The 16,128-nt window shown below is 31.3% G+C and overlaps 2 protein-coding genes across 2 annotated transcripts in view; one reads left to right on the top strand and one right to left on the bottom strand.

Moving 5' to 3' along the window:
- The window catches only part of LOC126748254 (angiotensin-converting enzyme), a 159,689-nt gene that overhangs the window by 131,505 nt on the left and 12,056 nt on the right, over positions 1-16,128 (bottom strand). The window lies entirely within an intron of this gene.
- On the top strand, positions 6,374-8,737 carry LOC126748265 (piggyBac transposable element-derived protein 3-like). The gene is made up of 3 exons (XM_050457374.1): positions 6,374-6,517; positions 6,713-6,881; positions 7,041-8,737. The coding sequence occupies exons 2-3, from the start codon at positions 6,734-6,736 to the stop codon at positions 8,324-8,326; spliced, it is 1,434 nt and encodes a 477-aa protein (XP_050313331.1). The 5' UTR covers positions 6,374-6,517; positions 6,713-6,733; the 3' UTR covers positions 8,327-8,737.

The raw sequence follows: 16,128 nt of genomic DNA on the forward strand, positions 1-16,128 counted from the left end.
GTAGTCTCTGTCTTTTACACTATCGTCAGAATTCCATCCACCGCTATTTTTTTCACTAGAATTACTTGAAAACTCTAACTCTCGAGAACATCCGGCACGTGGGCTACTCATGATGGCGGCTTGTAACATAAAACCGAAAATTTTCATCACACAGCAGATTTTGTGAATACGACACTTTAGCACAGTAGCGCCATCTATTGACCGATCATAAAAATATGCTGTATGTGGCTAGTACCTTTATTTCCGAGTAATTTCAAATAAAAAAGTCGGGTATAAGGATTTTGTGGCTTGCATCCTTTTCACGCCAAGGGCTTCTTATTCATGTGTCTCTTATGAGCTGTGCCCAACCTTCAGGCACATACACAGGTACAGATTTTTTTTCAATTTTAGAATGGATTGAATCCGTGGGTCCTATTTCAAAAAACTTATGATCTAGCGTTTGAAGGGTTTGATATTTTAATACATGTAAACATAAATATGCACATAACATAATATGGAAATATAAATAGGGTTAAATCGCGAATGTTGAAAATCGAAAGGACCGGAAACGCCAAAATCACGAATGTGTCATATTCGCGATTTTGCGAATATGACACACAGACCGTCACACACATATCGCCACCTGTCATTTTGAGAATATGACAGGTGACGAAATTGCCCAAAACTAGTTTCAATAAAATTTCAGATTTAATAGCCACATTTTATAAGAAAAAACACTTTTTGGTATTTTCGTAATGTCGCTTAACGCCATTTTCTCAACCAGAGTGTGCGAAAATTTGTCTCAATTTTTCTGACCATTGGTAGCCATTAATTTTGCTTACGTAAGTTCATAATGTGATAATTAAATATTTTATGCATTGAAAATTATGTAAATACAATTAGTATTAAGTCGAGGCCCTCTACATAAATTCTAATAATTACAAATAAAAAACTGTCATTTTTTCTTGCACCTAATGCTATAACATTGATAAGAATCATAGCAAAATCACGACTATGATTTTCATGACCACTGAACATAAATTCCTTTCAATTAGCAAAATAACTTAAAACAATAGCCAGGCTTTTTAAACTCATATAACTTAAGTACACTTCAAGTTTATATACGTATTTATATGCACACACTTAAGTAAATAAAAGCCTTTGTCAGTTTTTGGGTACCTTGACCATATGAGAACCTCGTATTGTTATTGTTTTTTAAATTTATATGTTTAAACTTGACATTAATTTAAGACAAAGTGGCCAAGTTATCTTCTTTATTTATATTCATTAAAGGCAGCGTTGGGAAATTTGGCTTTTTATTGTGGTAAACCGAGCAAGGTCAATGTTAAGCAAGACCCAGAAAATATTTTTTTAGATTATCTAGTGTCTGACCTTTGACTGGTTGTAATATCTTAACCAATGAGGAGTCAGTATCTCAATCAATATAAATGATTCCGGATGCATATAAACATAGCCTTAGTTGACAAGGATAAACCAAGTGTCAAATTCTTAAATTACTTCCTTATATGGCTTAGATGCGTTAGTAAATTTATCACAGCAGTTACAGGTCCGAAAGAAAATAGATTACTACACTAAGGGTGCAAATAAATTGGTCCTTTAAAGATAAACGAGCAATCTGACTAGTTTTTGTTCCTTCCTGTGGACAATATGGACTATTTTTCTCTTTTTTAGAAGGAAAGCAATATATTCTATAATACGTGTAGAATAAGCTAAATTGTAAAGAATAGTCTATAACATGACTGTGTAGAATTTTCACTTTGTTGTACGACTATCAATTTAGTTTTGTTTTAATTCCTATTTGTCTGAATAGTTTATCTTTTTTGTCTCCAGATACCTTAATTTGGATTTTAAAGTATGACTCTAAGATGGCGCTACAGGTACTTAATCCGACACGAGTAAAGGAATTAATCGTCTCGTACTGTTTACAAAATTAAGGCAATCCTTTATCAAAATACAATTTTTTCGTAATAGTTTGCTTTTCTATGCATTTTAGTTTATGCAATATTCTGAATATTAGTTCCAGGGAACTCCACCAGGGCGATTTGTGCACGTTACTGGATTAGAAGAGATAAAGCTAGAAGACGTCGTCAGCAAAAGGATATTGGATGGAGCCCAAATTATCAAAATTCTTCTGGCAATGCTTCAATACTGCACGAAAATTGGATAAAAAAATACTTATTCATTGTTTGGAGGGCCATTTAATCGATCCTTTGCCGATTGAATAATGATTTTTAAGGAAAAAACGTGTCATATATTTATTTCGGTTAAAAAAAGCGTTTTTCAAAATATTTGCATTATATAATAGCCCAAGAATCAGGCAGATGATTAAAATCACTTGGAACATAATGAAAGAAATGTGGAAAACTTTTTGACCCTACCTACACTTTTAGCAAAACTATTGCAACTCCTTGGAAAATATATTTTTTTTAAAAATCCAAATGTCTGGCATAAAAGTAAAAGTACATAGAAGCAATAAATACTGCCCTCAAATTTTACTTTTTTTTTTATAATTAATTCAAAGGGGTGGAGTATAAGTGGCTGGATCCATCATTATTAGGTGACGAGCCAGTTTCTTACATATACATTTCTTTAAGTTTCTGGATTAAAAAGCGAAGGTTTGGCGGTCAAATAAGCAGCAACAAACCTTTGCACTTATGTTCCATTACAAGCCCCTAGTTCTTTTAATACTTTCCCCTATTTATTCATTTTTTCTTTTAATAAAAAATTAGATATTTTTTGCATAAAGCTCAACCAATGATGCGGTCGAATAAGCAACAACAAACTACTAGTTATTTTTATCTACTGCTAGTGCAAAAGCGCTTTTCCTTCCAGTCTTTCAGTTAGGGTAAGAAGAATTTAACTTTATTTTAAAGGTATTTTTAATTTATAGGGATGTGATGTAACTGCCTGGAAGAGAACAATTTTTTTTACTTTTTGAAAAATGTTGTGGAAAAACATCAATTACTTGCGCCTAGTTATTTTAATGAACACTCCAATTATTATATCTTATTATTTGTTTTTATTTTAGTAGTAAATTGTAATATAAGGTGAAAAGAGTTGAAAGAGTGAACTTTTAAAGGGCCGTTGTACCAGTATTTTGTACTTCTGACATGACTATATTAGCACAAATTGGAGAGAGAAATTACCCCCAAAATTAAAATAATTGTAATATCTAAAATATAATAATAATAGAAAGATGAAAATTAATAACTAAAAAAATTGATCTATTGTCAGGTTGTATTTTTGATCAACGCGTTTTTATAACTTGTATAGTTAGATCTAATGGTAAATAACGACTCCATATCGAGCGAAATCAGAATACGAGTATGATGGACCTTGGTTGACAAAATTGCCTATAACTCAAAAAGTCTTTAAGATACAAAATAACGTTCATATATAAAACTAATGGGTAAGAAATACCCCTTTATGATCTTACGTAAAACTTTATTTCCTAAGACCAAACTCGCTAGGTTCATTCAACACAAGCCAAGAAATAATCAATATTTAAATTAATTAATATTGTTAAAGGTCTCTGGCCTAAGCTATATTATATCCAAAGACCCATTAACATGTAATTTAAGCATACAATAATAAAAATCAGAACTATCTGAAACAATAAAAGCTTTTATTAATGAAACACAACAACTAACTCCAATACCCTCAATTAATCAAATAAACACATCCTTAAAGTTCCACTTTTGCTTTAACTTCCCCCAGCCGATCCCATCCCTCTAACTCCTTGTTAGAATGTGCTGCAATGAATTTAGTGAGTTCTCCTATAGTTCTTTTTCCAATATACCTGATCGGATCCGCGTGCCGTTCTTTGGGAATCCAATATATGGTTGGATAACCTTGTATCTCAAACATCTCAGGGATCTCATTTGCTTCGGCATCCATTTTAACAAAGGCCACATCTTCTTCTTCCATATCAATGGCTAGTCGTTCATAAAAGGGCAAAAGTGCTTGTGAATAGCTGCACCAGGAAGCATAAAACATTACCATTGTATCTTTTTGATTTCTTGTCACAAGGTTATCAAAGTTTATGGCTACAGCTACTTTCACTATTTCCTCTTGCTCTTTTGGTACAGGTTGGGATTTTATGGCTCGTTTTAGCTTCGATTCTAAGAAATCTTTAGTAAATTTTCTTAGTATTTCAGCAGTGAACACTTTTTCATGCAAGAGGTATTTTCCGTAGTTTCTGTTAACAGCTAAGGCAATAGGTGTATCGATGGTATCACAGTCTATTCCAACAAGCCGCAACTCTTCGTCCATCTCAGAAATTGAAGATACTGCAAATTTAACATCATTTTTAAACTCTTTTGCTACTACTAGTACCCGGTTTCTCCAATATTGCGTACTTTGTATATTCAGCTCATAATCTAAGTTTAAGTAAACAACTATATAAGGCAAAACAAAATCATCGTAGTTATATAAGTTTCTTACGCCAGCCAGACCATGCATGTTATCAATAATAAATTTTCTTAGTTCTTCTGGATCTGCTTCACCACAATAATTAACAAATGCTTCCTCAAATTTGTTTTCCAAATACTTAGGGCGGTATAAGGTAATTAGTTCATTGGCTGCCATAGAGTTATTTGGTATCAAATCATAGGCGGCATTAATAAATATCAAAAACCTTAAGTAAAGCTCTTGAGCTACAGCTTCAAATGAAAACTTTAAGTTGGAATTTTCACTAAAATACCCAACTGCTACAGGATATTTTTCCGTATCCAAAATCTTCTGCAATTCCTCCTTTTCTTTCACCTTTTGATAAATGGGTTTTAGCAATCCTTTCATATGTTTTACAATGTCATACCAAGTGAGCTTTCCATCATAATTATGCAGAAAGTTACCTTCTTTATAGACCTTGATTAAAGGATACATGTGATCATGCAAACCTTTGCAAATTTCTTCACTTTCTGCATTACAATCTGCTACAAACAATCCAGCTTTGGGACTATTATCCATAAGAACTTTAGCGGCTTTATCATATTCCGGCAATACACGTCTGCTCTTCTGGCAATACATGGTTGAATAAAACACCATACCGTATTGATGTTCAGTAATCTTCCAGTCAAATGATTTATCGTCTATGTATGGCACTTCATAACAGTTAATCAATGGTGTGATAAATATTAAATTTACTAATATTTGGTAAGTAAATGACTTAAACATTTTCATTTTAAGAAGAGAAAACTGATCACAAGTGAACTTTGACATTTAAAATCAATCTGTCAAAAGTTAATTGACGCTTGTCAAAAATTGTTTGGCAAGGATAATAGAGGTGTGGGGAGTATGCGCAGTAAGAGCAAACGGAACCGGAAATACTTACTGACGTTTGTTGTTGAGTTAAGTTGGTTACTTGTGCTTTATTTAAGGTTTTTATAAGTGGTTTAAAAGACGGAATATGGCTAAGAAAATCAATATATATTAATAATAAAACCGGATCGAAGCGGTAAGTACGCTTTAAGGCCCTTTTGAATTGTCTACATCATAGTAATAATTGAGCGTTATATGGTAAATATTAATGTTATAATATATTAAGAGCATGAACTTAATAAATATACCTGGACTGCTAATGCATATGGCCACGATACCCATAAATGACCACTGCCTGGGGGCCGCCATTTTTATAGTGGTTGTGTCCTTTTAATGTTGGTCACTCTGAACATTTTTAGTGTTGCCAACAAAAAATATATTGAATAGTGTGTATAGCGGATTGCCTAGTTTTTGGCGATTTGTAAACGTCGCTTGGGTATATCGCATCTGTAACAGGCGATGTATCTTCCTCCTTATTTAATATGCGAAAAATATATCACCATCTTTATTTTAAGGTATTTGGTTCATTGTTTTTCAAAACCGAATTATTGTGAATTGTATGTCAGTATTGTTTATGATAGAATAATATATTTTTACTATTATATAAACCTCACTTTAGATGAGGATTACTTTCATAAATTTTATCGAAATTCAGTACAAGAAAAATCACAGATCTAACTCAACTATCTTAAATTCTTACCTATATGTAACTTTCTATTTTTGTAAACATAACCTCTCAAAAACTTTAATTGTTTTGTTTTCCTACAATTGGCACAACTGAAATTTGTCAGAGTGACCAACATCGAAAGGACACAATCACGCCAAATGGCGGCCACCTATTAGTGGTCATTTACTTTTCATTGAATTAGCAGTCCAGGTATATTTATTAAGTTTGTAATTAGGAGATACAAGTCGTATCAAATGTCAAAATACTGACACCATAAAAGAGTTTTTTATTAACCCTTAGTCTCCCATGACCTTCAAATTGTTTATAACATTTACAAGCTGACGGTACTTTAAAGTCCCATGTTTATAAAAGCCCATAAAACCTCTTTACATGTAAAAAATGCTTTTAAATTCTAACGTTCCTTTTAAGTACCTATCGGTAAATACAAAATTTAGGTTGCCACTACTTGCTTTGACATTTCATGCTTTCAGTTAGCAGCTGACCGTGACAGTGCGTGGTGTGATAAATTTGGTATGTATTTTTCTAGTTTTTTATTAGAAATTTTAATTTTTAAACTTATTTATGGTAAAATTCCTGTTTTGTTTATGTTAAAAGAGTATACTAGAAAAATATTTATACAATTTTTATTAAATAACACCACTTATGACCCCTAGTTCAGAGTGGTACTTATAAGTACCGTTGGGATAAATAACGTTGCATTTTTAGATTTGAAGACAGTATACAAAAATGGCAAAGAAAAACTTTTATACAAAAAAGTTGTCTGACTCAGAATTGCTGGAAATTATAGAGGATGAAGATTTTTATTTAGATAAATATTTTCCATCTTTTAATGATCCTGACACTGATATGGAGGATTTTGATGCGGTTGAAGAAGGTATGTGTAATGTGTATACTTAAAGTTTATTGGTGTCTAGATACTTATATCCATGTATATATGTATATACAGCTTAATTATCAGAATTGTCACTGGAAAATACATCTGCTAATGGACCTAAAAATACATTGTCATATGTATATATATATGTATTTTTAGGTCCATTAGCAGATGTATTTTCCAGTGACAATTCTGATAATCAAGCCGAAGAAATTTTAGAAGATACAAATAAGGTGATGAATAGTGAACAAAAAGAAGTTACAGAACAGATGGAGAGTGAAATCGATCTAGAAAATATAAATGACAATGAAACTGAAGGTGATCAAGAGGAAAACGACAAAAATGTCGAATTAACAATACAAAGAAAATGGGAAAGAAGATTAGCAACAGCCCCTGATTTGTCAGAATATAATCAACCAGCAGGAATTAATGAAAACGAGTTTATTGAATGTGATACGGCTCTTGGCGTTTTTCTAAAATTATTAGGTCCAGCTGTAGAAAAAAATGTTTTTCAGTCAAACCTTTATGCTGTGCAAAAAGGGAAGTCATTAAATTTAACAGAAAATGAATTTTTGTGCTTTCTTGGAATAAATTTCTTGATGGGCTACCATCAACTGCTCAGCCTATCATGTTACTGGAATACTAGTAGAGATCTTCATGTTACTTTGGTAAGTGAGGCAATGTCAAGAAACCGCTTTCAAGAAATATTATCTTTCTTGCATGTTAATAACAACAGCCTTTTATCTAAGGAAAACAAAGATAAAGTGTATAAAGTCAGACCATTATTCAAAATTTTGAATAATCAATTTAAATTTCTTTATTATGGAAGTCGGGAGTTATCATTGGATGAATCTATTGTCAAATTTAAGGGGAGGAGCGTGCTAAACCAGTATAACCCCATGAAACCAGTCAAACGTGGATATAAGCTTTGGTGCCTGTCAGATCAATATGGATTTATTAAAAAATTTGACATATACCAGGGAAAAAATGAGATAATAGAGACAAAATATAAAGATCACACTTTGGGTGAGGGGGTAGTTTTACATATGACCGAGGAGGAAAGAGGTAAAAAAAAGTTGGTTTACTTCGATAACTATTACACAACGTTAAAGTTGTTGGAAATCTTACGTGGTCAAGATATATTTGCGTGTGGCACAATTAGAAATAATAGGAAAGGATTACCTAAAAATATGAAATCTGATAAGATGTTGGAACGAGGGGCAGCAGATATGATGGTATCTAACACCGATATCACATATTTTAAATGGAAGGATAATCGTGTTGTCCATGCGGCCTCAAATTTTCATGGCACAGAAGAGACCATCATGCAAAGAAAAGATAAAACTGGAAAAAAATGTGACATAACTGCACCATGTGCAATAAAGGATTATAACAAATATATGGGAGGGGTTAATCATGCAGATCGATTGCGGTTATTCAATTGACAGATGATCAAAAAAATGGTGGCACCGTTTATTTTGGGTTATGTTTGAAATTACATTTGTTAACAGCTACAATGTATCCAAGCACTTTTTAGATTTAGGTTCTAGCAAAGATTTGCTCATATTTAGGAGAGATTTAACTATGGGGCTAATAAACATGTCTCCTTTACAAAAAATCAGGAAAAGATTGTCTGATGGATCATTAAATCCTACAAAAAGAAGAAAGTACAACTACAGTGTACCAGACAGTGTAAGGCTTGAAAACCTTGGTCGTCATTGGGTGCAGTTTCAAACACGCCGTGGAAGATGTGAACAATGCAGTTCAAGAGGTATTCAATCAAAACCCTATTCGATTTGTTCAGCATGTAAAGTTTTTTTGTGTTGCAACGAAAAAAAATAATGTTTTACTGAATATCATGAAATTACTTGGTAATAAAATTTATTTTATTTTGTATACTGGAGTTTTTTTATTGTGGTAAATATCCCAACGGTACTTCTATGTACCACTAAAAAAAAATTAATAAGAAAATACAATTTTGCAAAAACTCATTTTGATAAGTGATAGCACTATATTTTTAAATCAGAATTACAAAAAACATTTAGTAAATCTAATAGATTTCTGGTCTTGGGATTTGAAGGTACCAGAATTTAGTGGTACTTACAAGTGCCGTAAGTAGACTAAGGGTTAAGTAATATATTATGAAGTGTCTCGCCGCAGTAATGCATCTGCCAATATCATTGATTTTTGGTTTATTGGAATAAGGCAAATCTACTTAAAAAAAACCATTTCGACGAATATTCGCACTTTGACAAGAAAGGAGGCTTTTTCTCGGTCTTTGTCTTATTGTGTTTTACTGTCGACAACTAAACTCAGTACTGGTAACATTGGGATAAAAGTGAAGCCAACATAGAGAGCGTCATATTGATTATAGCGTAACACAAGCCTATCTCATAGTAGAATTGGGCGATCAGCGCATGCTTAAAAAAATCTTCTCATGCGCATTGACGAGTTTTTCACTGTGAGATAGACTTATGCCAAATTTGCATTATGTTTAATATTGCTTTCTCTCTTTCTTCGCTCATACTACTTATAGGACCTGGGTTATCAGTATTCAGTAAAACATTACAATGGAGACCACATATTAACATTCTTTATAGACAGCTAGCACTATTAGTTTTGCAATACAAGTTAAAATGAAGTTTGTAGGATCTTTATACATAGTTTTACTTACTCAGTATTCAAAACGAGTTAATATTTTGCTTTCTCTCTTAGGCCTTTCAGAAGTGTTATTTATTTCTTCTATGTCAGTCAAAGAATCAAGAAATTCAGAAGATGATATACTGCTTCGTTCTTCCTCTGAGCTTTTGGAATTGCTTGACTTAATAAAATAAGTTCAGTGTCATTGATTCGGTCATTAAACAGATGTTTCATGAATTTCTCTAGGATCCTCAGTGCTGCTATGGTGGTCTTCAGTCTGGCTTGGTTCACCTTCTGATGCAGAAATGTGAAAAAACTGGATGTATGCATTGTAGATGAATCATTTACAAACTTCCAACAAATGGTGGCTTTCTGGATAGTTTCAATGCATGATTTGGAGACATTTTTTGATTACCTAACAGGCTTTTCTCTATAGCTTGGTATGTTAAAGGACTTCAAACTGAGGCATTTCTTGTAGCAATAGAGTTAACTCTTCTGGCTTTTACGATTGTTCCCTAGATTTCTATAATTTCCAAAGGTATAATAAAGGTATAGTTTATTTGTAATATCTGTTACGTCATACACTTTCTGTTTAATTTTGTTTCTCGTATATGTTTCTTCGATATCTTCATTAGATTTTGAAATCTGAATAGTGGGTAGAAAATTATTCATATTTCTTTTAAAGACAATTTCAAATGCAGTAGAATAATTGTGCTTCTATAGTTCTTGTTTTAATGCATCAAAGTTTTCATTTTTAATATTCCATTCCATTGGCCTCTGGCCATGCTGATGTTATTCATATATGTCTCAATCCATAATTTTGTAAGTCATCCGCAAATTCATTTGCATTGAAAGGTGGACCATTATCTCATTTTACAGATTCTGGAAATCTTGATGTGATAAACAATCGATGCAAGGTAGACATTAAGGAAATAGAAGTGGTAGAATTTGCCAGTTCTATTATTAGACAACGTGAAAACTCATCAACTGGTATGAACATGTATATACTTTAGGGAAATGGTCCTGCAAAATCAATGTCTTTTGACTGAAATGCATAGTATGGCAGTAAACTAGACATAGTATACCCAAATATTCTTTATGTAGTAATGTTAGTATAACAATTCTTTGTTCCAAGTAGGACTCCATTATAGAAAATAAGTTCGTCTTTCAGTTTGGCATATAATGGTATGTCTATGGTTCTTGGTAGGGAGCTTTTAATGCACAAATTGACATAATATTCAATGATATATATTTATTAATAAGGTGGATTATTTTAGGATTTTCTCCAAAATTAACCCTTTATTTATTATCAGAAGTACTGTACCAAGAAAGAGTTTCTACCTCACATTAATAGCTTCAATGCTTCACCTATATATAAAATGTGTTCCTTATTTAAAGCGCCTCGTATTGATATTTACCAAATTTCTTTAAATCAATTCCAGATTAAAATCACTAATTGACTGTATAAACATCAATTTGCAGTATCACCTTAGAACTAGGATTTGATGATTGTCGTGTTATGTTTTTAAAGCTTAGAAGCTTCCTAATTGTGTAGTATTCCCTACAAGTGCATATAATGTATACTTCTACTGAAATTTTATATCGTTTGTAGTTGCTACTGTAATAAATAAATAAATAAATAAAATAAACGTGGCCATTTTTAAAACAAACTTTTAGCATATTATAGTGAAATTAATTGGAAAGTGAAATAAGCTTCATCCGAGAAACAATGGCGAGAAAATGCGCCTAACGTTTCATATTGTAAATGATACAGAAACGTTCTCACAGGTTCTTTTTAATTTAGTCTGCTTACTTCCTTAATAATTATACTTATATACTACAAAGTGAAAAATATCGTCGAGAGTTTCGCAGATAAAGCTGTTTATGTATTTACCGACAAAGAATATTATTTTTTTTAGAATATCCCAAAAAAAGAAGTTTCAAAGGAATGTTCAAATTACGCTCTAAGTATGTTGATTTTTTGCTTCTGCGAATAACCAATATTCAATTTAAAAGGAAATAAGTTTCATGTTAAATTTAGTAATCAAAATCGATCTTGCCAGCTCAGAATATAGAAAAATTACACTCAACTCATTGGGAGAATAATTTAATGAATTTCATGCAGTCAAGTGAATTCAATCATCCTATATTCATTACTCAATCATTTTACAATGAGCAAAGAGACATATAGACTTCACTGCCTGGAAGAATAATTTAATGAATTACATGCAGTTAAGTGAATTGAATCATCTCACATTAATCATTTAATCATTTTACGAAGAGCAAACAGACTTCACTGCCTGGAAAAACAATTTAACTAACTCCATTCAGTCAAGTGAATTCAGTCATCTTAAATTGATCATTTAATCATTTTACAATGGGCAAAGAGAAAAAAACTTCACTGCCTGGAAGAATAATTTAATGAATTGCATGGAATTCATTAAATTATTCGTCAAGTAAATTTATCAATCATTCTATATTGATCTTTCAATTATTTTACAATGAGCAAAGAGAGAAATAGACCCAACTGCCTGGAAGAATAACTTAATTAATTCCAGGCGGTCAAGTGAATTCATCAATCATCCTATATTGATCATTGAATCATTTTACAATAAGCAAATAGAGAAATAGACTCAACTCCCTAGAAGAATATTTAATTCCAGGCAGTCAAATAAATTCAATCATCTTATATTGATCATCCAATCGTTTTACAATGAGCAAATAGCGAAATAGACTCAACTGTCTGGAAGAATAATTAATGTCAGGCAGTCAAGTAAATTCAATCATCCTCTATTCATCACTCAATCATTTTACAATGAGCAAAGAGACAAATAGACTCAACTGTCTGAAAGAATAATTTAATGAACTCCATGCAGTGAAGTGAATTCAATCATCTCATATTTATCATTCAATTATTTTACAATGAGCAAGTAGAGAAATATACTCAATTGCCTGGAAGAACAATTTAATTAATTCCAGGCAGTCAAGTAAATTCATCAATCACCTTATATTGATCATTCTATCGTTTTACAATGAGCAAATAGAGAAATAGACTCAACTGTCTGAAAGAATAATTTAATGAACTCCATGCAGTGAAGTGAATTCAATCATCTCACATTTATCATTCAATTATTTTACAATGAGCAAATAGAGAAATATACTCAATTGCCTGGAAGAACAATTTAATTAATTCCAGGCAGTCAAGTAAATTCATCAATCACCTTATATTGATCATTCTATCGTTTTACAATGAGCAAATAGAGAAATAGACTCAACTGTCTGAAAGAATAATTTAATGAACTCCATGCAGTGAAGTGAATTCAATCATCTCCCATTGATCATTCAATTATTTTACAATGAACAAAGAGAGAAATATACTCAATTGCCTGGAAGAACAATTTAATTAATTCCAGGCAGTCAAGTGAATTCATCAATCATCTTATATTAATCATTCAATCGTTTTACAATGAGCAAATAGAGAAATATACTCAATTGCCTGAAAGAACAATTTAATTAATTTCAGGCAGTCAAGTGAATTCATCGATCATCTTATATTGATCATTCTATCGTTTTACAATGAGCAAATAGAGAAATAGACTCAATTGCCTGGAAGAATAATTTAAATAATTCCAGGCAGCCAAGTGAATTCAATTATCTCACAGTGAACATTCAATCAGTTCACAGTGAGCAAAGACAGAATCACGCTGCAACTCAACTCTTTAGATGTTTTTTGTTTTGTTGAGGAACTCTTAGACAGAAACAAAAAATAGTATATATTTCCCGTTTAGTTGTCTGAAATAATAGTTCAATTTCTTCCAGGCAGTTGAGAATCAAAGTTGCAGAGTTGCAAAGTTGCTCAACCAATCACACACCGTTTTTTTGGGAAACTTAGGGACTCTTGGGACCTTCAAGAGATAGTTAAAGAGGTTGCTGACTGATAAAACCTTCCACTCTATGTAGAATTTTGGAAAGAGACATTATGAGAGAACATTGCTGCATCGTCTATATTAAAAAAAAATCTCCAATTCTGCCAATAACGTCAACTGTCTTTAAAAAATCATCAAGAGAAAAGAATTGGATTCTTGAAAATTATCATACATCATGAGAATGATGAATGAGTTTCATAAGAAATGTCAGCAGTTAGGAAGCCAATAGCACCATTAGATTAAGAATAACTAGCCTCAACTGTAGCAAGTTTTTCTTTCTGCAAGTTGATTTCTTCTTTCATCTATGTCATTCTACTTGCAAGGAGAGGTACACTTTTGAAGACATCTCTGCACACACGAGCACACACTCTTGCAAAATAATCGCTCTTGATTCAAAAGTTAATAGACCAGAACACTTTTCAGATGCAAAGTATATGTACTACAATTATGAGCCATTGTAACCTCAAGTTATAATCCACTAATATTTCAATATATTTTGTAAGATTTATTCAATTAGTGGAGAACACTCATGAATCCATCCAGAGGAACGAATATTTTTATTTATGTGTTATGTTAGGTTTCGAACTTATTTAATATATTTGCTTAACATATTTCATTTATTTTTCTTCATAGGCAGTTGAATTATTTGGATGAATTGACTAAAGTGAAAAAAGTGGAACTGAGTCATTTTAATTGCCTAGAAGAAATAATTAATCGAGTCTACTGCCTAAAATAAATATAAAATTTGTAAGCATTGAAGAAATTAAAATGTTCGTCGAAATTCGGTTTTAAAGTTGTGTACCGTCCGTGCGTCACAGCAATTATATAATCTTAGGAGAGTAAAATTTCTAGAAATCTTATTTAGTGTATTTATTTATTTTTTTTATATTAAACCTTTGAATTGACTAGTATATTATTGGATATTGTAAATTAATAAAATTTATTTTTAAATAAGTAAAATATGCTAAAAAATTAGCGGAGGTAATTTGTAAAAAAAGTGTATAGTCGAGATAATATCAATACAAAAGAAAACTTCTATAAATTAGTTCGGTTGTAAAAAACGTTTTCCCAACATTACCGCGTCAACTTAGGATCCCAAATTAGCTTATTAAGTGTGTACCAGATATGCGTCACAAAACATTAAGCTGAAGCTCATTAATCCTAATATAAGGGATGCCTTATCTTCCATATTTATTATTATTTTTAATATTAATAACATAACCAACATATACTTCCTGTTATTAAGATACTTACTAATTGGTCGTTTTTGGTTCTAAAAAGCCGTAATAAACCGCAGGAGCAATTTGATGATTTTTAAATTACAAAATTAATGACTCAACGACAAAAAACGTATAGTAAATATTAATGCGTATATATAGGTACGTAATTATATATAATTTATTTTTCCAGACATAAAATAATAACATAATAGTTTTAATGAATCAGGTAGCTTTACGGTACTTAAATCGATACTCCCATGACATGTATCATCCTGAATAAATTAGGAAAATCCTGAGAAAATAGGCGGGTTGATTGATGTCTTACTCATACTAAAATTGAATTATTAATCCAATGATTAAATTTATTTAAATTTTTTTGTGTATGTATATTACTTTGCGGTGATGGATACGAATTTGTAATAATCACATGTGGAATATTCTGCATTTTTAATGAAACATTGTACTCATTGTTTTGAATGATTACCTGCTATGGAGAAAAACAATTGGTACATATAAATACCTGTATTTATGCATTGAAGGTGTGGGTAAATATGAATGATGCTTCACTTGGCGTTTAAATATGACTAATGGCGGCGTAATTGACAAATTAAACTGGAACTCTTAATTTTTTTTTATATCCATTATTTAGCAATCAAAATTGAAAAAAAAAATCTAACATATAGAATAAGGGTCATATATAAGAATTCGAAGCGTTAGCTAGAAACAAATAGTTTTCTTCAATAATTGCCCAACTTATTCATGAAAGACCACGTTTAATTTTTTTATTTATTCCAAAAAAACTTTATTCATCTGGACTACTCAAAATATTTACAAAGAAAAACCAGTTAAAATCGTCTTTTTTAAGCAGCTAATGCAGCTTTTAATCATGCATTTTGCTTTTTTCAACTAGTTGATTTTATCATTGGTTTATTACAGGATATTGAAATAATTATTCCACGCAGTTGAAGTCTTATTTTATCCATACTCCTAGGGTGTAAAAATTACATGAATTGCCTAATAAATCTCTTGCAGGTATATAGAAAATTATATCTGAAAACTACTTGGAAATTATTAAAAATAAACTGCCTGAAAGAAACTTAATTAAATATATTTGCTTTGTACATTAAACGCTTATAAAAGGAACTGCTTGAAAACGTATTTTATTTCTTTCAGGCAGTTGAAACCTTATTTGAAACAAGAATAATCCACTTCTAACGTTTTTATTATTATTTGTTCTAAAAAAAAGAATGATGAAGGAGGATAAAAGAAATAATTTGAACTGCCTGGAATAAATAAACAATAATTTCAACTTTTCAACACAATTTGTAGTTTCAGGCAATGATTATATAAATTAAACAAGTTTTTAATATACATATTTATATACTTCAATCGCATAAAAAAAATTACTTTTTTAACCATGTAGTTGGAATGATTCATTATTTACTACAGGCAGTTAAAGTA

Source organism: Anthonomus grandis, chromosome 22, assembly GCF_022605725.1.
Source record: "Anthonomus grandis grandis chromosome 22, icAntGran1.3, whole genome shotgun sequence".
NCBI lineage: Eukaryota > Metazoa > Arthropoda > Insecta > Coleoptera > Curculionidae > Anthonomus > Anthonomus grandis.

Coding starts and splice junctions, on each gene's coding strand:
- LOC126748265 (XM_050457374.1), top strand. CDS start 6,734: ATGGCAAAGAAAAACTTTTATACAAAAAAGTTGTCTGACTCAGAATTG. Junction 6,882..7,040: donor TTTTGATGCGGTTGAAGAAG/GTATGTGTAATG, acceptor ATGTATTTTTAG/GTCCATTAGCAGATGTATTT.